This window comes from Abramis brama (genome assembly GCF_963993115.1).
Source record: "Abramis brama genome assembly, chromosome: 10".
NCBI lineage: Eukaryota > Metazoa > Chordata > Actinopteri > Cypriniformes > Leuciscidae > Abramis > Abramis brama.
Window position 1 is genome coordinate 9,805,018 of NC_139972.1, and position 22,560 is coordinate 9,827,577.

The window sequence follows — 22,560 nt, forward strand, 5'->3', positions numbered from 1 at the left end:
TCAGTAGAATTTAATCATTCATCTATTAGCTGTAAGTCGCTGAAATATCTTCAAAGTCCACTTTAACGCTCAGAAAGCAAAAGTATACATATTCGACCAATCAGCTCTCGGTTACAGAATCCTGTGGACCAATCAGAACGCGCTGTTCGAGTAATAGACAAGGAGGTCTCTGCAAACTAATGAATGTCTCAGTAGTTTGAGAACTCGCGCTCATCCCAAACGTCTGCTATTAACAATAACGCGGCGATTATAATTCTCCTCACATAATGAGAACAACCAAAGGACCACAAACGTGGAGAGGCTGCATCTGATTGATAACTTTTCATTCCATCCTCTACTTTCTATTTTCCTTGAGGGATACAAAAAGATCACTGGAGCTTATATTTTTGCTTTTGGTTTTTGATCGTGGAATATTTACATGCATTTTTAAGCCCTGGTGGTTTGCCTGAAGTGCACTTTTAGTCAACAATGAACGGCTTGGCAGGGACCGTTCCCAGGATGATGCGTCCATCTCTCTCTCAAAACTATCCCCGCACTGGCTTCCCTATGGAGGGTAAAATACATTAGCCTACATTAAAAATAATGCACATTAAAATATTTTAATTTAAAAGTAGGAATTGATTTCAAATGTAAACTATTTTTTGGAATTGGGGTTGCATAAGTGCTGAAAACGGTGATGCTATTTTTCTAAATGTTTTTAATTTAGCTAGTAAACGTTTGTTAACATACATAAACATATTTTGTTACAATATTGAAAGCCTAAATTGAATTATGTAATTATAAAAAATAATATGAAATAAAAATAAATGTTCTTCAGTGGTTCTTTGGATGATCAAATAACCCTTCTTATTTAGAAACAATAGCTGATGTTAGATTATTACATTCGGTTCGTCAGACCCATGTGTTGATTTCTGTTTCTCTAAAACACTTTATTAACACTCATTTTTATTAACATGGTAACACTTTATTTAAGTGTCCTTGTTACATGTTACTGTAGTAATAACTATAAATTATGCATAATTACATGCAACTATCCCTAAACACATACAGTGTAACAAAGACACCTTATAATAAAGTAGTTACACTTTATTTTAAGGAGTCTTTGTTACACTGTAATTATACATTTAAGTACAGAGTAATATTAAGTAGGCTAACTACATGTTAAGGTTAGGATGAGGGTTATTACTAAGGTAACTACATGTAACATATGTAACAATGACACTGTAAAATAAAGTGTTACCAAATAAAATGTAACCAAAAGTTGGACAGTATAAGGTAAAGTTATGGCTATGAACATATTTAATTGGAATAATTATTTTTTATTTGTTTTCATCATTAACAACAGATTTGTTTCCATTTAACTTTTTCGCATATTTACTGACATTTCTGTTTTGTTTTATTTAACTAAATTCTAATGCAATTCAAAATAGCATGGAAAAGCTATTTTGATTGTAACCAATTTGCACCGATTTAATTTTACCTAAAACGGTGACACTTTATTTTACAGTGGTCTTGTTACACGTTACATGTAGTTACTGTAGTAATAACTATAAATTATGAATAATTACACGCAACTAACCCTAAACCAACCCCTATTCCTAACCCTAACCTTATAGTAAGTATACATGTAGTTAATTATTATTACACACTAGCCTACTTAAATGCATAATTACACTGTAACACTTAAAATAAAGTGTAACCCCCCTTACACTTTAAAACAATTACACTGATGTGTTTTTAAGGCAATACGAATTATGTCAGGGAATTAAATGCACATGCAAGGAGCCTAGACTCTTCCTAGCACACTTCAGTTGATTAGGGATAACTACAGCATAAATAATTTTTTCAGACATGTTTGTGCATACTTCGATGACCATCTCTGACATCATTTGAGTTTGCTTCGATGCAGTTTCAACTCCGATGGGTCAGGGTCGAGTCAACCAGCTCGGAGGAGTTTTCATCAACGGCCGGCCTCTACCGAACCACATTCGGCACAAGATAGTGGAGATGGCCCATCACGGGATCCGGCCGTGTATGATATCCCGCCAGCTCAGAGTCTCTCACGGATGCGTCTCCAAAATTCTGTGCCGGTATCAGGAGACTGGATCCATCCGGCCTGGAGCAATCGGCGGGAGTAAATCCAAGGTGAGGCCCTGATGTGCGGATTCATCTATTACAGCTGGCGCGCAGGAGTTTTGTGAGCAAACTTAAAGCAACTGGTCGACCGAAAGCGCTGACATTATGACATAACGAGAGTCTTTGAACTGAATCAGGCACATTGTTGACTGTTTTTTATTTTTATATTATTTTTAACAGACTACATCTCCAGATGTGGAGAAGCGGGTTGAGGAATATAAACGGGAAAATCCCGGAATATTCAGTTGGGAAATTCGGGATAAACTGCTCAAAGAGGGAATTTGTGACCGGGACAACGTACCATCAGGTATGGGATAAACATAATTAAATAGGCTACACGAAGGAAAGTGTGCGAATTATTTATGTTACTTGCTGACATTTACGGGATTAAAAAAATACTATTTTTAATCAGGTTAGCCGTCAACTATGCCATCTCAAAGTCGTAGGGCTTAAAAAAAAGGTTAGGCTATTTCTAAAAATTCTTTAACCTATGATAAAAAATAGAGAAATAAACAATGACAATATGTTTTGTCAATGTTCGCTCGAATACGATTTCTGTTCGCGAGCGTTTAATTGCTCAAGTTGCTGAACTGTTTTCAACATTTTAGTTTCCACAAATATTTCATTACTCACCCTGGTTAATTTGTTGTCTAACTTTTGTGGTTACTGATACGTTTGTGAACGTTATTAAAATGTTTATTTCTATGTAAAAAGAAAACATAATAAGAGCACTTACACATTCTGTTCAACGTTTTTATTGAATGCTTGAAGAAGAAGAAAAAAACATTAACAACAATTATCATCATTGTCATAACATTCTGTTCAACTCTTGTTCAGTGAGTTCATTAAGCCGCATCATGAGAGGCAGATATGGAGGGAGAGGTGACGAGGAGGAGGATGAGGATGAAGAGGACATCGAAAAGCGTGAGCAAGAAGAAATCGCCCGCAGGAGTGGACACAGTATTGAGGGGATTCTAGCTGACAGATGTGAGTGGATCCTACATACTTTTTATAGCCAACTTAAAAGGGTTAGTTCAGGCAAAAATGAAAAGAATTTCGTTCATTTTCCGGAACACAAATGAAGATCTTTTTGATGAGACTTCTGTCCCTCCATTGTCCCTCCAGCTATACAACTGACACTTTGACACTTCAAAAAGTTCATAAAGAGATCGCACACGAGAATGAACATCATTGGTTCTTGCTGAAGCTCAAACGCGTGTAACACGAGAACGAACATCATTGGTTCTTGCTGACGCTCAAACGTGATGCGTAACACAAGAATGAACCTCATTGGTTCTTGCTGACACTCAAACGTGATGCGTAACACAAGAATGAACCTCATTGGTTCTTGCTGACGCTCAAACGTGATGCGTAACACGAGAATGACCCTCATTGGTTCTTGCTGATGCTCAAACGTGATGCGTAACACGAGAATGACCCTCATTGGTTCTTGCTGACGCTCAAACGTGTGTAACATGAGAATGAACCTCATTGGTTCTTGCTGACGCTCAAATGTGTGTAACACGAGAATGACCCTCATTGGTTCTTGCTGACACTCAAACGTGATGTGTAACACGAGAATGAACCTCATTGGTTCTTGCTGACGCTCAAATGTGTGTAACACGAGAATGAACCTCATGGTTCTTGCTGAAGCTCAAACGTGTGTAACACGAGAATGAACCTCATTGGTTCTTGCTGACGCTCAAACGTGTGTAACACGAGAATGAACCTCATTGGTTCTTGCTGACGCTCAAACGTGCGTAACACGAGAATGAACCTCATTGGTTCTTGCTGACGCTGAAACGTGTGTAACACGAGAATGAACCTCATTGTTTCTTGCTGACGCTCAAACGTGTGTAACACGAGAATGAACCTCATTGGTTCTTGCTGACGCTCAAACGTGTGTAACACGAGAATGAACCTCATTGGTTCTTGCTGACGCTCAAATGTGTGTAACACGAGAATGAACCTCATTGGTTCTTGCTGACGCTCAAACGTGTGTAACACGAGAATGAACCTCATTGGTTCTTGCTGACGCTCAAATGTGTGTAACACGAGAATGAACCTCATTGGTTCTTGCTGACGCTCAAACGTGTGTAACACGAGAATGAACCTCATTGGTTCTTGCTGAAGCTCAAACGTGTGTAACACGAGAATGAACCTCATTGGTTCTTGCTGAAGCTCAAACGAGTGTAACACGAGAATGAACCTCATTGGTTCTTGCTGACGCTCAAACGTGTGTAACACGAGAATGAACCTCATTGGTTCTTGCTGACGCTCAAACGTGGTTTTACATGAGAATGAACCTCATTGGTTCTTGCTGAAGCTCAAACGTGTGTAACACGAGAATGAACCTCATTGGTTCTCTTACGTCAAGCAAGCATGCTTGAGTTTCTGTTTACTAATGTGGGAGTTGATGAATGTTTAAATTTACATACAGACTGTTTCCAGACAGAACTCTGGCAGGATTGTAACTCATCTGAAGTTGTTGGAAAGATGTGCCTCTAACAAATTTAATAAGAATGATATTTATTATATTTTAAAAAAAAATAGCTTGAACAATTTAGGGCCTATAATGGTGATTACAACTCATAAAGGTTTTTTTCTAAATGTGCTTGAAAATTCTTAAAAAAGTGTTGTACATTAATATAAATAATAATAAAAAAAAGTATTCATTTATAATTTTAAATAATAACAAAAAATCTTGCTACGTGTACTGTGCTAGACTAACTGGTCATGGCACTTGCATATTGTTGCACTATTGTTAGTTTGATTGCTTCTATTGCTCTCATTTGTAAGTCGCTTGGGATAGAAGTGTCTGCTTAATTATTAAAAAAGTTAATGTAAATGTAAATAAAATTGTGCCTTTCTCAGCAAAACTTTTTCTTTTTTAATGACAGACACAACAAGTGTCCAGAATACATATGTGGAATTCTTCAGTAATGTTGATAGCACCCCATGAGAGAATGTCCACAATGCGTAGAGCTGGATTCTATACAATTTAATTCCTTAAACAATGCATAATTATCATATTTCCATTTGTGTGTTTCATAGTATTGATGACTTTACTATCATTCTAAAATGTGGAAATATTCATAATAAACATTAAGTAGTCCAAACCTTCGATTGGTAGTGTACATAAATAACAGAAATGTGTATTCATTTGTAATATTTCTTCTAATCCATTCAATCATTTATTTTTATTAAAATGAGTTAGATTAAGTAATAATTCATAAACTGACAAATATTATGGCAACAGGCATGAAGAGAGTGGGAGACAAAAACCACAGAACGAGTTAAACATGGGAAATCTGGAAAGAGGATGTTTATTGTGGCTGCAATGAAAGATTCATTCTGCGAGTTCAGCATTTCACTTAAAATAATAAAAAATTAAATGTGTATACTAAAAATTATGTTTGGTCATATTTGGGAGAAAAAAAGAAAAGTGTCATAATTTACTCCCCCTCATGTCATTCCAAAACTTCTGACTTTTGTCTTCTGTGGAAGTCTGAAGGAGAAATTATTAAAACAGACTTATTAAAATATGACAACACATGAATTGTTAAGAGGACAGGACAGCTGTACCATTTACTGTTCAAAGAGGCCTAAAAAATAGAGTAAAAGAGTCTATTTTTACCTTCTGGATGAAGCCAACAGCTGGAGTGACGAATGTTTGGATGTCTGGATGAATGTTTTGCTGTTCTATAATGATATTTAATGAGCTAACAGCCTATCTCTGCGTGACTAATTAAGGTGAACGTTATTTGACTGCCATCAATGCCCTGCTAACACCACTTCAGCTCCCTAAATAATACTGATCGGGATGCAGTGTCACACTTAATGGCGACGGGAGTTTATTAAAGGCTATTTCGGTCAATAGGGACCAGTGTTCTCCTCGGCTGTTCCTTCATGGCCCGGAGCGTCAGTCACAATGGGGGCGAGCCTCTCGTCATGCGCGCCTCCACAAAGCCCGTCCGTCACGCTCTGCCCGTCTCGCGATCCGAGAAAGACGAGTTGCCCGAGCCGATTAAATCAGGCTCTTTATTTGAACTTCACTTTCATCTGGCCAATGAGTCAAACACGCCTCGCTCTTTCTCTCCTCCGTCCTCCCCATGCCCCGTTCTACCTCTCTTGGCCCGCGGCGCATTTTCGGTTAATATCTGTGGGCCGTTGTCTGTCCGTTCCATTCCCACCATCGCCCCTCCTTCTGTGGGAGACACAGACAGGCAAGTTGAGTTCAGTCTTTACACCCTTCTTTTGAACAGGCAACAGCTTGATTCCTGAACCCTTTCCTTCATACTGGCTCCATATTTCATCTTAAAGACTCAAAGATGTTGGCGGGCGTGCGGGGAGGGAAATTTATTATCTTGGTTGTGTGAACATTAACAGTTCCATTTTATAATTTTGCAAACATTCTGTGAATGGTACTTTTTAATGTTCTCTGGAACAACGTTTACGAAGCGTGCAACTAAAATGAAGCTCCATGAATGATTTTTGAAAGCATAATTAAAGACCAGATAACTTTGAACGAACGTCCTATTAACTTTACTGGAAGAATGTTTGTTTGGAACTTTAAGAGAACCCGTAACACTTTATTTGACAGTGTCCTTGTTACATATGTTACATGTACCATAGTAATAACAGTAGATTATGCACAATTACATGCAACTAACCCTCAACCAAACCCTAATCCTACCCTAACCCTATAGTAAGTACATGTTGTTAAATAATATTACTCTGTACTTAAATATATAATTACACTGTAACAGTGACACCTTAAAATAAAGTGTAACCAGAGAACCTTGCCAGAACATTAGCCAAAGTTCCCTGTTAGCTGGGATAAAGCATTGTATTATATTGGAGTAGATGCATTTAAATATGGCCAGAATATAAAATGCTACTTTAAAAAGTGTAAAATGATTGACACTCCTATAATACGCACATATGCACACGCCGCCAAACATATGCACATGCACAAACATGCAAACACATGCATGGATGCACACACACGTACACATGCATTCACAAACAGTGCCAACTGGCCCAGTGCGGGATGGTTTGTGTGGCACCATGGAGTGTGCAGTCAGCGGCTCGTAATTTACTCTGAAAGCCGAAGCAAACACAAGCACATGCACACAAGCACAAAAACACAAATGCACCACCAGGAAGACCTAAAAAAGGAAACTTCGTCCAGACCAAATTGGCAAGACAAAGCCTGGACTGAAAACAGCATTGAAAAGTGACGTTCATTAAGGCCTGATGTTGTTTAAGTACTTGAGAAGTGGTTGCTAGGCGGTTGCTATAATGTTCTGTGTGGTCCACGGATACTTTACCTGCATAAAAACAGTATACTCACATAAAGCTATATACTATATAGCAAATCTCGGCTGCATGATTGTTTATATCATTGAAAAAATGTGAACTGTATTATTGGATATATAAGTATCTCCAACTTTTTCCGCATGCATAAACATACAGGCCTATTGATTGCTTGTATCATTGCAAAATGTAAAATAAATTATCGCCCAGCTGTAATATGCTAAATTTGGCATGTAGATATTAAGATATTATAAATATTACCATCATGATTTCCTGTAACGCTGCTTTGAAACAATGGGACAGATTTACTAACAGCTTGCATCAGCGCAAACCTTCTTTTGCCGTTAAAAAAAAAACGGTCAGGATTTACTAAAGACACACAGTGAAATATTAGTGCTTAAAAGGCATGGACAGGGTTATTTTTGCATTTGTAGGAGTTTCCCTTTCACATTTATGGGAGGAGAGTATTTAAATCAATCATGCAAGGTGATTTACTAAGGTTTATTTGCACTGCTCTTGATAGATTGTGTTGGTCATTATGGAAATTATCCGGATTAATTTGCGTGTCGTCAGTAGATCACGTGCAGAACTTTACACTCCCATCTGTGCTTTAATGGGATTGTGCTAATGCTAATATGCCCTGTTTAGTAAATCTGGACCTATGTGTATTGTAAAAAAACTGACTTTGACTTCAAACACCTGAGGTATTCTAAGTGGTTTCCAGGTTGTGTGGTTTCTGAGGCTTTCCAGTTGGTGCTAGATAGAATTTAAGGCGTTGCTAAGGCGTTGCTAAGGAAGGAATCTTCAATGGGATTTTTTTTTCAGTCTGATCAGATAGGAAATATATATGCAAGTTTGATCATGCCGAAGCTGTATCTTGTAATCTCTAGGAGGAGTTACATGTGAACAATTTGGTCGTGGGTTTGGAATTGTGAAATTATGGATTACAGAGTAACATTTTTATCTTAAATGAGATATTAATGCATACATTGTTTCTGTTTCTGATAAAAAGAGAGACAGACAGTGAAAGGATTACAGTGAGATGGACAATGCGGGGAAACCCCCCAAACCAAACTGTCTCCATTGTGTCCAGTGTGCAGTGTCAGGGTCAGCAGACTTAGGAATCCGTGTCTGCTTGTGTTCAGGCCCTGAAGGCAAAATTACAGTGTGTGTGTGTGTGTGAGTTATAACACAGACAGCACGAAAACAACAGAGAGAGTTCGGGACGGCTGCTATTTATTGGATAGTTGATAACTGAACCTATTATCAAATATGAATCAACTCACCCAATCACAAAGTGCATTTTCCTTCTCAATTTGCTAAGAAAAACTTGTTTTAAGTAGTGAATACTTATAGGAGACAGTCAGCAAACACTTGTCTGAATATGTGTTTTCAATTGGTAAACAGAGCAGTTTGAGGTCACTGGCATTTGACCTCCAGGGAGCAAAGGTCACATTGGTGTATGTTTAGAGAGGCAGGTGACCACTTCCTGTTTTAACTCCTATTCCCTTCAGCATAAACACTGACTATGTTTGCAATAGCATACTAATCTTACAGTCTGTTCAAAGTATGCACATTTTCTGTGTGCACAAAAAGAATTGCCAAAATGTGCAATATACACACCGCATGGAATACTATATCCTACAATGCAATGCACTCCATCTCCAGTGTGAAGTAATATATTAACAGCAGTCTTTTTCTTGACTCATTATTTGATCAGACTGACATACACCGCCATTCAAAAGTTTGGAGTTGGTTCGATTTTTAATGTTTGAGAAAAAAAAAAAATCTCTCATGTTCCCCAAGGCTGCATTTACTTGATCAAAAATACAGTAAAATACAGTCAAATTGTGAAATATTATTACAATTTAGAATAACTGTTTTCCATTTGAATATATTTAAAAATGTAATTTATTCCTGTGATCAAAGCTGAATTTTCAGCATCATTACTCCAGTCTTCAGTGTCACATGACCCTTCAGAAATCAGTATATTTGCTGCTCAAGAAACATTTATTATTATTATCAATGCTGAAAACATGCGCTGCTTCATATTTTTGTGAATACATTTTTTTGTCAGGATACTGTCACTTTTTTATCAATTTAATGCAACCTTGCTGAATATCCACTCTTGCTTTTGAACCGCAGTCAATGCATTTCTACACAAACTTGGATTCAAGCTGCAAAATAATCATGTGTAATTGATAACTTGATGCCAGTCGCCAAATTAAACGTGCTATGTGATGAGGCCATAGCATACACACTAGCTTCTTTTACATAAGTCACACAACCAAAAAAGCAAAGAAAAAGAGGCTAAACAGACGAAGAGCACATTTGGCTCAGAGCTGAAACGTGTGGTTGTTTGAGGGCAGCTGCGAGGGTCACAGTTGCTCTTTAGCAAGTCAAGTCCTCCCTCTGTTTCTCTCTGTTCCTAAACGCTGGGGGGCAGATGGGCCCACGAGCTGTCACTCATCCTTTCTGTCTCCGGCATCTGTTAGTTCTCTATGTACTGCTTAATGTAGTCGGGCAGTCACTCAGCCGGCCTCTGCGCTGAAACGAACCCGCCTCGCTCTCCCCTCTTCGAGACGCTGCATTTGTTCCCAAGCTTTCTTTTGTTCCCCTCTTTGTCTTTCTTTTTGGGCCGTTTTTGATGGCGAGGGGGCATGTCATTGGCTCAATTAGCCCTCTTCATTACCTGCCCCCAAGAGAATCAGAGGAACACACACCAAAACACAAACTCAGAGCGCTACACGCACATATGGTTTTATCTTGGACCTCTGCCGCTTGCCATAGACCAAAGTTAAGCTAAGAGGATTTTCTTCCTCAGTATTTTTGTCTTGTTTCCCATTCCAAAAATCTAAACGTTCTTAGTTTAAGATGCATTTACTTTAGAAGGAAAATTACTTAGGATATTAAGTCTTATTTTCATAAAGGTTTTATAAGAAGTGAAAGTGCTTATGCATTTGCCGTCCCACGGTATTAGGCGGATTTTGTGTGCATGAACGCACGAGGTAAATGTGCTCGGGGTGATGTTTCGCCTCCAAATATTGAATTTAAGCGACGAGGGCCCAGAGCTGAAAAGAAACTTTGGAGATGCTTTTAGTGACCGCACCGTTTACATAGCGGAGGGTTAAAATATCTAAGCAAGACCTTAAAACACATACTCGTGTGCACTACACGCTAACTTTACATGCCAAAGACCTGAAACACACACACATACAAAGGCAAACACACACTCTTGTGTATTTACAGAAGGCAGAATATCTCTAGATTGTCCAGTGGTTCCATTTCCATGACGCTTGTGTTTTTGGTTCTGTGTGTTTAGAAACCTGCGGTCTGTTTTCTTCTGCTTGAATTAAACCTGTGTTTACTGTTTGCTCTTTCCTTCTGTTTATTCACATTGATTCTCGTTCACTCAGCAAAAATATAAAAATGCAAGTGCTTACTTATTTGCAACCAGATGATCAGATGTCAAAAATGAACATTTTGACACAAAAAAGTGCTCCTAAAATGACAAAAAGCACCATAAAAGTATCATCAAAGCAGTTCATGCAACTTGTGCACAAATCTTCAAGTCATACAATAGATTTGTGTGAAAAACTGATCAAAATTATTGTTCACTGATAATCTTCCCTTCTGGTGTCAAATCTCATTTGAGACTGCATTTTTCCAATTTGCTACATTGCAATCACTTTACATGATGTGAGAAAACTGTTTGATATCATTAATGTCTAGGGTATATTTACATTTATGTGAATATACATTTACAAACATATTCAATTTTTTTTATTAAAAACAGCACAGAAAAACGCAGCTGGTTTGATCACCACCTAGTGTATACCAACAGTATACTGTATATATATATATATATACAGCGGGGGAAATAAGTATTGAACACGTCATCATTTTTCTCAGTAAATATATTTCCAAAGGTGCTATTGACATGAAATTTTCACCAGATGTTGGTAACAACCCAAGTAAGCCATACATACAAAGAAACAAACAAAAATAAGTTCAGGAATTAAGTTATGTGTAATAATGTGAAATGACACAGGGAAAAAGTATTGAACACATGAAGAAAGGGAGGCGCAAAAAGTTGCAAGACAACTGCTGAAAACTTACAGTAATTAAAAAGCAATCCAGCCCCCTGTCAGTGGAAGTTAATAACAGCTGGTTCAGTCCCAAATGATGGCCTACAAAAAGGTCTCATTGCCAAGGTGTCACACAAGACACGATGTGTAAGTCATGATGGGTAAAAGCAAAGAGCTGTCTCAAGACCTTCGCAACCTAATTGTTGCAAAACATAATGATGGCATTGGTTATAGGCGCCATTCTAAGCTTCTGAATGGTCCAGTGAGCACTGTTGGGGCCATAATACGGAAGTGGAAAGCCTCGACCAGTGCTCCTCGCAAGATTTCTGATAGAGGAGTGAAAAGAATAATCAGAAGAGAATAATCTACTTTTATTTTATGGAAAAGAGAATCTTGTATATTTGCATTTTGCATATTTTCACAAACAGAAAACAAAACAAAACAAAATGTCAAACAAAAGAGTTATTTCAATCATGGCAGCTCTCAAAATAGTTTTAGCATGTTGATGAATATGGCAGTGTTAATGTGTTCGGTATTGTCGGACTCGATCTGCAATGCTCCTGCTGATGATGATTTTTGCTGCAGAGCAAGTATGGACTTGCTACTGCTGATAGATACACAGAAACACTGCTGTGAGCATGTAAGATTTGCTGCTGCTGCATAAATAGACGTACATACATCTAGGCAGGTGGAGCTGGGGGAGGTGGAGGGTTTCGGAGGAAACAATGAACCAGACTATTTAAATGTTAAGCAAGCAATCTCATCCAGGCCAATCAGCTTGTGCCGTGTGGTAATGATGTGATTGCCTGCAGATTGCCTGTAAAGATCGTAGGACCGTAAGGTAAGGACCGATCAGTCTTCATGCCTATTTATGCGAGTGCACAGAACTAGAAAACCCTATGTATGACTCATTACTCAGCTCTCATTCCTTGAATGGATGGATCAGAATCAGTTTTGAATGGATTTCAGATCTTTGAATTATCTGTGTCCGCATCCAGATCTGAAGTTTCAGGTGCTTCTGTGCTTCTTGTGAATGGGTTTTTGAAGAAATTTAGCACTTAAACTACTCTGGCCCAGCCTTTTCCCTTTTTGCCCCACACACACCCACCTTTGGCCTTCTGTATGCCCCTTCCACCCCCTCCAGGGCAGGTGACGGCCTCCACTGAGAGCCCTGGCCGTCGTGACGGATTCCACAGATGGAGCGTGCAAATCAATCCAACAAAGACTGAGGGGAAGAGAGAAGGAGAGCGAGAGAGATTGACTAATAGCTCAATGTCTGAAGATTATAAATTAAATAAATATGAATCTCTTTTAATTCCAACTCCATGAATATATAGTTACCAGCTTCTCCTTTTGGCATGTGTTGTTGTGAAGTCATTCCAGGCTGATGAACAGTTTTCCACAGAGTTCAGCGTTCCCTAAGCCAAATCCCTGTGAAATTGTAGGAATTTCCCATAGTTCTCGATGAGTCCTCATAGGTACAATGGCTGATTTCTGTTTAAAACAAGAAAAACATTTCAACTTTAACTTTTTTTTACGAAGACATGTATCAGGTTTGATTTATTAATTGTTTTCTTTTATAGGTTTTTCTTCTTATTTTCCATTAAATATTATGATCATCCAGTGCATTGCTTCTTTCTTTTCTCCTATGTATTTCTCTTTCATCCTGTTTTTTTTTGCACATTTTATATTCCCTCCTGCAGCTCTCTCTAATTGTGTTTTATTGACTGTTGCACTTTGGTTTTTCAGTTACTGAGGCAAAATGACAGATAAAAAACAGACAATGAATTACTGTGACGCACAGAAATAAGCCTGTTCTGAAGTCTTTCAAGAAAAGATGTGAAGAAGCTCATCAAATTCTCCCTCATAAAAGCGCTACAGCATTCAAAATGAGAAAAAGCTACTAAAGCATGTTTGTTTTGTAGTTCTGCCCGTTGAGGAATGTCTTTTGTGCCTCTGCTTGTTTGTATTTGTATATTTTGTAGGTCGACGACTTTATATGATTGTATAAGTGGCGATTTACCATAAACCTCTGTTGTTTCCAAAATAGTGAAAAACCCAATCCAATTAAAATATTTATGTTTAATTTGTTTTTATTACACATTAGAAAATTGTAGAAAATTATTTAATTTATAGAATTTTAGAAAATTATACAACATATAACAATTTTACAACATAAAAATGAAAAAAACATATGCAAAAAAACATAATTTACAGACAAATAATTATGAAATTGTTGTGATGCAGCTGCTGTCAGAACCAGTAAAGTTAGTTGCTGTCAACAAAAGTTTCTTTGTGAATTCTCCATCACACTATAACTCATTTACAAATCAAAATGCTCCGAACAAATATGGAATCCTCTAATGCGATAAAATGAACCATCCTCTTGTTTCTGATGCTGGAATCCTTCTGAAGTCTCTACAGAGACACAAACAAGCTGTTTAAACTGGACGCTTCAAAGCGATCGCTCTTTCATTTGTCTTGTTGTCAACAGACTCAAGTGCGTGGAGTATATCAGAAACTGAACACGCATCTGTATACTGGACCCAGTGTAGACAGTGCCAGTGATTATAATGGATTCTATTTGCTTTTGACCCAACACTCACATCAAGTGTAGGCAAATGTCAGCCGCTAAGTGACAGAATGCCAGTGGGCGGGGCCTATGGTGCGATGATGTGTAACTATTTGTTACATTTGGTGCCGTGACCTGGGTGGGAGTGAGGTTTTGGGTGGTGAGTGTAACGGATGTAGGCCATCAAGAACTGTGCGTGTAAACCTCAATCCCATGATCTCAAGGGGCGAGCTACTGACTGCGGTCTTTAGCGTCCTTAGCCCTATTGGGACGGGATTAACTTTACAAGGGTAGATGGAAGAATGTAATTTTACCACAGGACGTCTGTAATATTAATGGCCAATTCACACGGGATAAGATATCTCAGTAAAACTAGCAGAAGTGGGAGGAGTAACTCGATTTGCGCATCGCCGTTACCCTCCTGTCATCATGTGTATATTACGTTGCTTCCTGATATCACGTGCACAAACACATATAACCTATATTTTATTAATAAAACAGTTATGTCCGGTCGAACAATGTATTAATTAACTTCAGATTGGATTGTGTTGGTAATAGGCACTTGCCTAACGCTAAAAGATGTTTTGTGCCTCTAACAAGTGCTTTCGATCTTCTTTCTGATCTGAATGGTGTGTGGAAAACACTTTGAAACACTTTGGAGTTTGAATCCCAGCATCTAGAACGCAACTGAATGCTTTTTCAAACGTCTCCATACTTGAAAAACCGCGGAAAACTACTTTTAAACACGAAGTGATGAAATATTTATGTACATAAACTAGTCCCATCTGAATAGGGCTCTTGTTAGCGCACCTGCCTCCCATGCCGGTGACCCAGGTTCAAATCCCGCTTGGAGTGGGTCGAGTAGGACTGGTTAAACATGCAGGATGTTTTATGTTTTAATGGTTCAAATACCTCTTATATGTCAAAAGATCAAAGCAAATTTGATTTCTCATGTCATGACCCCTTTAAATAAATTTCTAAATAATCTAATAACAAATTCTCTATTCTTTGCATACTTTGCATGTGTTTCAGCAAGTCCGTCTGATGAAGGTTCAGAGGTGGAATCTGAGCCCGATCTGCCGCTGAAAAGGAAGCAGCGGCGCAGTCGAACAACATTCACGGCCGAACAGCTGGAGGAGCTGGAGAGAGCTTTTGAACGCACGCATTACCCTGATATCTACACCCGAGAAGAGCTCGCTCAGAGAGCTAAACTCTCAGAGGCACGAGTACAGGTACAAATACACCTCAAAACGAACAGACAGAATTAAAAATTCCGTATGAACTGTTTCATGTTTGCCTTTTCTCAGGTGTGGTTCAGTAATAGACGAGCTCGTTGGAGGAAGCAAGCGGGAGCCAATCAGATCATGGCGTTCAATCACCTGATCCCTGGTGGGTTTTCACATCCGGCTATGTCCAGTCTCTCCCCGTATCAGCTGTCAGAGAGCCCGTACCCATCCGCTGGCCTTTCTCAAGGTAAACATTTTATATATAAATTCCAATTTTACCTAAAATATACTCTGATGTATTGTGTAACCATTATTGGTGACTGTATCTGTTCTCAGATTCGAGTACTGTACACAGACCTCAGCCGCTCCCACCGCATCAGAGTTCAGGAGGGGCGGGGCCAGAGGGCGGGGCTTCCTACTGTCTCTCCAGTCGCCATGGTTACGCAGGATATTCAGATACCTTTGGACCTCATAACAGTCATGCCAACTCTTCCATCACGCATCATAATGGACTGTCTTCTCAGGTAATAAAGCCACAGAACTACTTTCTAGTCATTTTTTTATTATTTTCCAGACCAGTTATGCCCGTTTCACACATACTCCGTTTGCAGTGCGTATGCGGTGCGTATTTTTTTCCGTACCCATGTTAACAGGTTAGAGCTTTCACACTGCACACGGATGCGGTCCGGTGTTGCGCCAAATTTCAACCCCCGCCAAATTATTACCCCCCTTGTACTGGTAGGTTTAGGATTAGTTGTGGGGGAGGGGTGGGGTTAGGATTAGACAATCAGGTACTGACTTCAACGAGGGGGGTAATAATTTGGCAGGGGGTCGAAATTCGGCACAACACCGGCAATGCGTTCCAGTTGTGGTGCGTATACAGCAGTGCAGCGATCGTTTCCGCACCGAGTCTATTTTTGCTGTGCTGCACACGCTGAATTAAAGTGACAGCGCATGGTTTGTGGTCAAAATGACATGAAAATATAATAATCTCACCATAAATGCATTTAATTAAATAAAATGTAGTAATCTCACCATACAAAAAAAAATCACAGTCATCTTTTTACTTTAAGACCGGGGTAAAGCAAGGAAATCTATAATTTACCTCAACAAGGCAACATAATAAACAACACTCGTCTCATTCGTGGAGGTGGAGGTATTATTCAATGCATTGAATAATACGTTGTTTAAATTGTGTTTAAACGTGAATACGTCTTTTAAAGAGTGTATATTTGTACAAACCTTTTTTTAATAAAAGTTGCTGATAACTTCTGGATTTGAAATAAAAATAGTGAGTATGTGTTTGTGGTAGAGCCGTGGATCAGTTATATATATAAACCAATGGAGAAATGTAATTTATTTATTGACTTTTTTTAATGAAACATTTGTTTTATTAATAACTTTTCACATGAAGCTGACTCTATTCACAGGAATTACATCAGTAATGTATTATCAGAAGTTCATCAACACAGAAAAGTAGTCCCACCTCAAAAGGACAATTTAGACACTTTACAGCTCAAATAACAAACGTTTTAACTGACAAATTAATCAAAAACTATGAGCAGCAAACTGTCAAGAAACATTATTTCCTGTGGTAATTGGCAGCATGATAGAGCTCAAACCCTAAACCACTGCATACAAAAGATATAAATGTTATTTATATAGTTGAGAGTGACTCAGTGAAGGTGTAGTGGATCCCACCTGTTGACCCACAGTTGAGTGTCAGTTTAATGGGCTCTTCTGGCTTCTGTACAAACTATTACACACTTCAAGGCGACGCATTACGCAGATAAATTCCTCCATCGCGGGTCATCCACGGGCCGTTTTTCATTCGGTTATCTTTAGCTTTATCACTGGACCATGCGAGGCAAAGCACAGAACGCACACTCACACACACACACACACTCTTCAGTGTGATAGATCGGACAACTGACCCACACATGTTTCTCATTTGTAAAAGGAGCGCAGCAATTCCTCCACGGGGTGTTTGTCAAGAACACTGACAGTCCGCTGTGAATTACAGGTTTGACGGGTGTGAATGTATTACAGTCTCACATCCTCTCTGTCATCATCCATACAGTGGGAATACTAATATGTGAAAAATGTTGTTAAGATTCAAAGCATCCCAGTGTAATACTGAGATAGATCTTTCAATCTGTGCTGTCTTGCATATATATTTTTTTAAAGAAATTAATACTTTTATTCAGCAAGGTTGAATTGAATTGATCAAAAGTGACAGTAAAGACATTTATAATGTCATAAAATATTTCTATCTCAAATAAATGCTGTTCTTTTGAACTTTCTATTCATCAAAGAATCCTGTCATGGTTTCCACTAAAATATGAAGCAGCACAACTGTTTTCAACACTGATAATAATCAGAAATGTTTCTTGAGCAGCAAATCATCATTTTATACTGATTTCTGAAGGATCATGTGACACTGAAGACTGGAGTAATGATGCTGAAAATTCAGCTTTGATCACAGGAATAAATTATATTTTAAAATATATTACAATAGAAGCCAGTTATTATAAATTGTATGCAGCCTTTTGATCTGTGCTATATGCATGTGTATGTGTGTATATATTGTGAATATACAACCACCAAATATTTTAAATATTACAAACCCATGTAATGTGTATTTTCTGAAGCTATAGTGAATTAAATGAAACTTACAAAAAAAAAATGGAGCTACTTAATTTAATTTGATTGGAAATATTACTAAATGCAAAAACTCTAACACTCATAGATATACATACATAGATTTATCATTAGCGGCTGTTTTTATGGGCCATAAGCCGTCCACCATATGGGGATGTGAACGCCAGTCTGTGACTACCTTAGAGCAAGTTATAATAAGTTATGCACAAGTTATACACATGAATGAATATCTATATCTGCAATAGACTTTAGCAGATGATTTTTACAACCATTTAGTTTTGTTCAACCAAGAAACTTATTAGTTTAAGTAGGATCCAGGAACAATGTAAATTTAATGTAAATCCCAAAAAAAATTCTGTTGCCTGCTAAATTTTCCAAAACTCTCAGAGAAAATCTTCCAGAGCTTCGGAAACAGAATTCCATCCTGATTCGGCACATGTCACTCTGGGAAAGGGTTTAAGCGAGACCATGTGCGTGACTGTGTGTGTAGTACTGCGTTTACTGTGTCCACTGATGTAATAGGATCCTGTAGCCTGGGAGACATGCTTTTCTCTTTCTGTTTCTAAGTTAAGGTGCTTATTTGGTGCAGCGACTGGAGTGTGTGTTTATTTTGGCCATAATTCTGGTGGTAGATTCAATTATGCTTCAGGAACTTTTATTCCCCAGAGCAAACATGCAACATTCCTGAAATGCAGCACAGTGTTTTCTAGGTTAAATAATAATGAGTACACACACACACACACACACACACACACACACACTCACTGTACTGCCCTCTGGCTCCGTTCTAGTCCTAGAATCAGATTAAAAAATCCCCAAATTCAATTATTGTTTTTGCCTGATCAATTGCAGGTCACAGAGATCTACCCAGATATCTGCATGCAAGTGTGTGTGTGTATGTGTGTTATTTTAAACAATACAGTCACGGCTAGAGGCGCAACACACAGCGTCTCGAGTCCCTTATTATTGCATACCAGCAGTTCTCAAAAACAGCTTTGACTGCCAACATTAAATTTTGTGCATATTGTACCAAAGACCTGTCCATTTAGAGGACACTCATTAATATGACAGAATTTTTTGTATTGATAATTGTGTTCAGTTGGTGTTTTCCCCATATTTTGAATTATGCATTGCATTGCATTGTGTTTTAGGGTTAAAGGAAATGTCTGATTATATCATGGATAAAAATGACCAGAACCTTTTCCATTTTTCTACATATAAATACCGTGTATGATTATTAGTGAAATGGGATCATTTTGAAAAAAAAACTGGCCTTCAGAATATTTTCTATGCACTATGATTTTAAATGCGCTAATCCCAACCTCACATACTATGTAGAACAGACAGTGTGTGATTTGAATGAAGTCTCTCTCTCTCTCTCTCTCTCTCTCTCTGTAGGTCATGGGACTAATAACCCCAGCTGGAGTCACACACCAGAGCCAGGCTGAGTTTTCTCTGTCGTCTCTGGAGTCGTGTGTGTCCGTCAGCAGCTCGTGCTCTCAGCGCGTCGAACCCCTGTCGACTCTACCTGTCCTCTCTAACCTGCCCAGTCCTCAGCCCTACGGCCCGGCCTCCTTCTACAGCACAGAGCACAGCGCCCCCTACCAGTACAGCCAGTATGGACAAAGTAAGGTCGTTATTATTACTGTCAGCCCACTTTAACCTTCTTATTTGATTTACAGGCTGAGTCTTTGCGCACATGCTCTGATATCTGGAGGCTGTGTCCAATTATTTGCATCATTTGCTGATCGTATAACTCCGTCTTTTCCCTGCATGCACAATTTCTCAATAAATAAAAAAAGACCAAATTTTTTTTTTTTAAATTAAAACTTTAATATATATATTTTTTAAATCTGACACCAGTACCAGCAATTTTACACTGTTTATGATATATAAATTACAAATAATTTATACATAAATTATTCTTGATTAATATTAATTATTATTCGGCGCATATATATATATATATATATATATATATATATATAATAATATATATATATATATATATAGTAATATATAGTAATATATATATATATATATATATATAGTAATATATATATATATATATATATATATATGAACGATTATTATAATTATACAATATTAAATATTATTGTAAAAACATAATTTTTTTAGATATTCTCTATATCAAAGGCATTCAAATATTTTATATAGCTATTTTTTTTTTTACATATTTATATATTATTCTACCGGTATTTATATAATATATTTATACAATTTAATATATAATGTAAAATCAATAACATTATTTATAAATTCGTCACTAAGCAAATTTAATTTATTTAAATTTATTTTATATTTAATTATTTTATATTTTATATTTTATATTTTATATTTTATATTTAATTTAATTTAATTTAATTTAATTTAATTTAATTTAATTTAATTTAATTTAATTATTTATCTCAAAATCACTCTCCAAATATAGTATAATGATAATATAAAATTATAAGTTATATTTCATTAGTCAAAATTAGCACGTGTATTTCCCGTTTACAGCTGCAAGACACAAAAAAATATTGTCGATCATTATAATTTTGATAGTGACAGTGTCACATGTGATCGTCACTCCCAATACTTGCAGTTTGTTCGTGACCTGATATTCTGAACCTGAACATGTAATAAGAGGGTAAAAGCCTTCACGCTCACATCAGATGTTTGGATATAGTTCTGTGTGATTTGCAGAGGTCTGATTGTGTAATATCTGGACTGGGTTTGCGTGTGTGTGAATGTCATGGTTGGATGCTAATCTCCTGTGGCAGTATCATGATGAGAAGCAGCTGCTCTTGTCTAACTCACTATCCCAGCTCACAGTCAGCTCATACAGTTACGCTCGGATGAAATGGCCGTCGCACAAATACGGCAGCTCTTTAATGAAGAGGAGGGTCAGCGTTTGCCAGCCTGATTACTGTGTCCAATGAACGGCACATGCTTTCTTTTAGAGTCCAGCAGCTGGAGTAACTCAAACATTATCAGACCAAATATTACTAAAGCTCTATATTACTCAAATAAATCATATAACTTTATTGATACATTTTCATCAAAATCCTCTTTTTCTTTTCTTCTAGATTCCTTTCATTATCTGAGGCCTGAAATTGCCTGAACGGGTCGTGCAACTCAACTGTCCCAAAGTCCTGCATTTTCAAAGCCGGAATTAGGATTTTTCACAGATATAGACTGAAATCCATTTTTTTTTTTGACTTGGCAATATAAATCAAACTGTTACGCCACAGGATGGCACATGCAGCCACACACACACACACACACACACACACACACAGCCGGCAGATCAAAAGGGCTTTTGTCTGTCTAAAACATTCCCTTGAACTCTTCTTCAAAAGTCCTTCCAGTTGAATTATCCACAATCCCAGAAAACACAACAAGACAAGTTGAATCAGAATGAAAAAGGAGACATTTGTGTATGATTTTACTGCAAAACATGTTTAAGTGCAATATGAGAAATTGAAATGCATGGCCACATTCATACGAGACATTCGCAGCCACTGAGGTCTTTGACACCGGCGGCCGTCCAAAGCAAGAGCGCGGAACGAGATCGGCCGTTCTCATGATGCCAGACACATCGCTCTCTGCCCACGTTGTAAACAAAAGACAAATATTTTAGAGCCGACAATGAACTTTTTCCTAACACATTCCTTGACTTTTGAATGATGTTTTAGTTTTTTTTAATGACAGATGATTGGAAAGTTCACAAACCATACATGTGTAACTTTTCTCTATTTACGGATATGACGAGACACACAGGCGAGTGACGTACTGTATGTACACAATTTCTTACGAAAACCATCCCGTCAGGTCTAAAATATAAACACTTATAACAGGCTTACCATAATGAATCAAGGTAAGACAGAAACACATTTCAGGAGAAGAACTGATGTTTTGACTAATTTTGACTCAAAAAAAGATGCATAGATGCTTTAAAGTGAGTTTGAAATCATACTGTTTTATTATTCATTTCAAAAATAATTCCTTTAGCGGTGCTGTTATTCGTGGTGTTGGAAAGATGCACTGTCAAAATGACTTTTTTATTTTTAGTAAATATATTTCTACTGATCTGATATTATTTGATATGCTTATGATTGCCATTTAATTTTGTCCATCCCCACGATAACTAAAAACCCCCGTGTTGTTTTTCTTCTTACAAGAGATGGTCAAAAACTAAAAACACTCAACAATACTGACAATACAGCCACAAAAACTCTGAATGTCTTTTTTATTAATTTATTTTGTATGTGTGTGCGATTATGTATATGTATCCTACAGATATTTTGCCTAATTAAATCATTCATTGTATGACAATAAACCCTGTGTGTGTGTGTATGTACTGTGGAGACACAACAGGGGACACGTCCTCCTTTTGGTGCATTTATGGATATTGTCAATTGCAAAATAGATTCATAAAGCTAATATGGCTTTTTTAAGGATTCAATTAGTCTGTAGTCATTATAATTCACTCAAAATGTAATTATAAAAACAACAGAGGTTATTCATCTCTCGCACATCTGTCTCCATTCAC

The 22,560-nt window shown here is 37.5% G+C and overlaps 1 protein-coding gene across 1 annotated transcript; it reads left to right on the forward strand.

The window, feature by feature from the left end:
- The first annotated feature begins 230 nt into the window (after positions 1-230).
- Positions 231-22,301, forward strand: pax3b (paired box 3b). The gene is made up of 9 exons (XM_084125993.1): positions 231-553; positions 1,910-2,145; positions 2,317-2,443; positions 2,974-3,123; positions 15,148-15,347; positions 15,423-15,588; positions 15,678-15,865; positions 19,401-19,629; positions 21,095-22,301. The coding sequence occupies exons 1-9, from the start codon at positions 469-471 to the stop codon at positions 21,127-21,129; spliced, it is 1,416 nt and encodes a 471-aa protein (XP_083982119.1). The 5' UTR covers positions 231-468; the 3' UTR covers positions 21,130-22,301.
- The last annotated feature ends 259 nt before the right edge of the window (positions 22,302-22,560 follow it).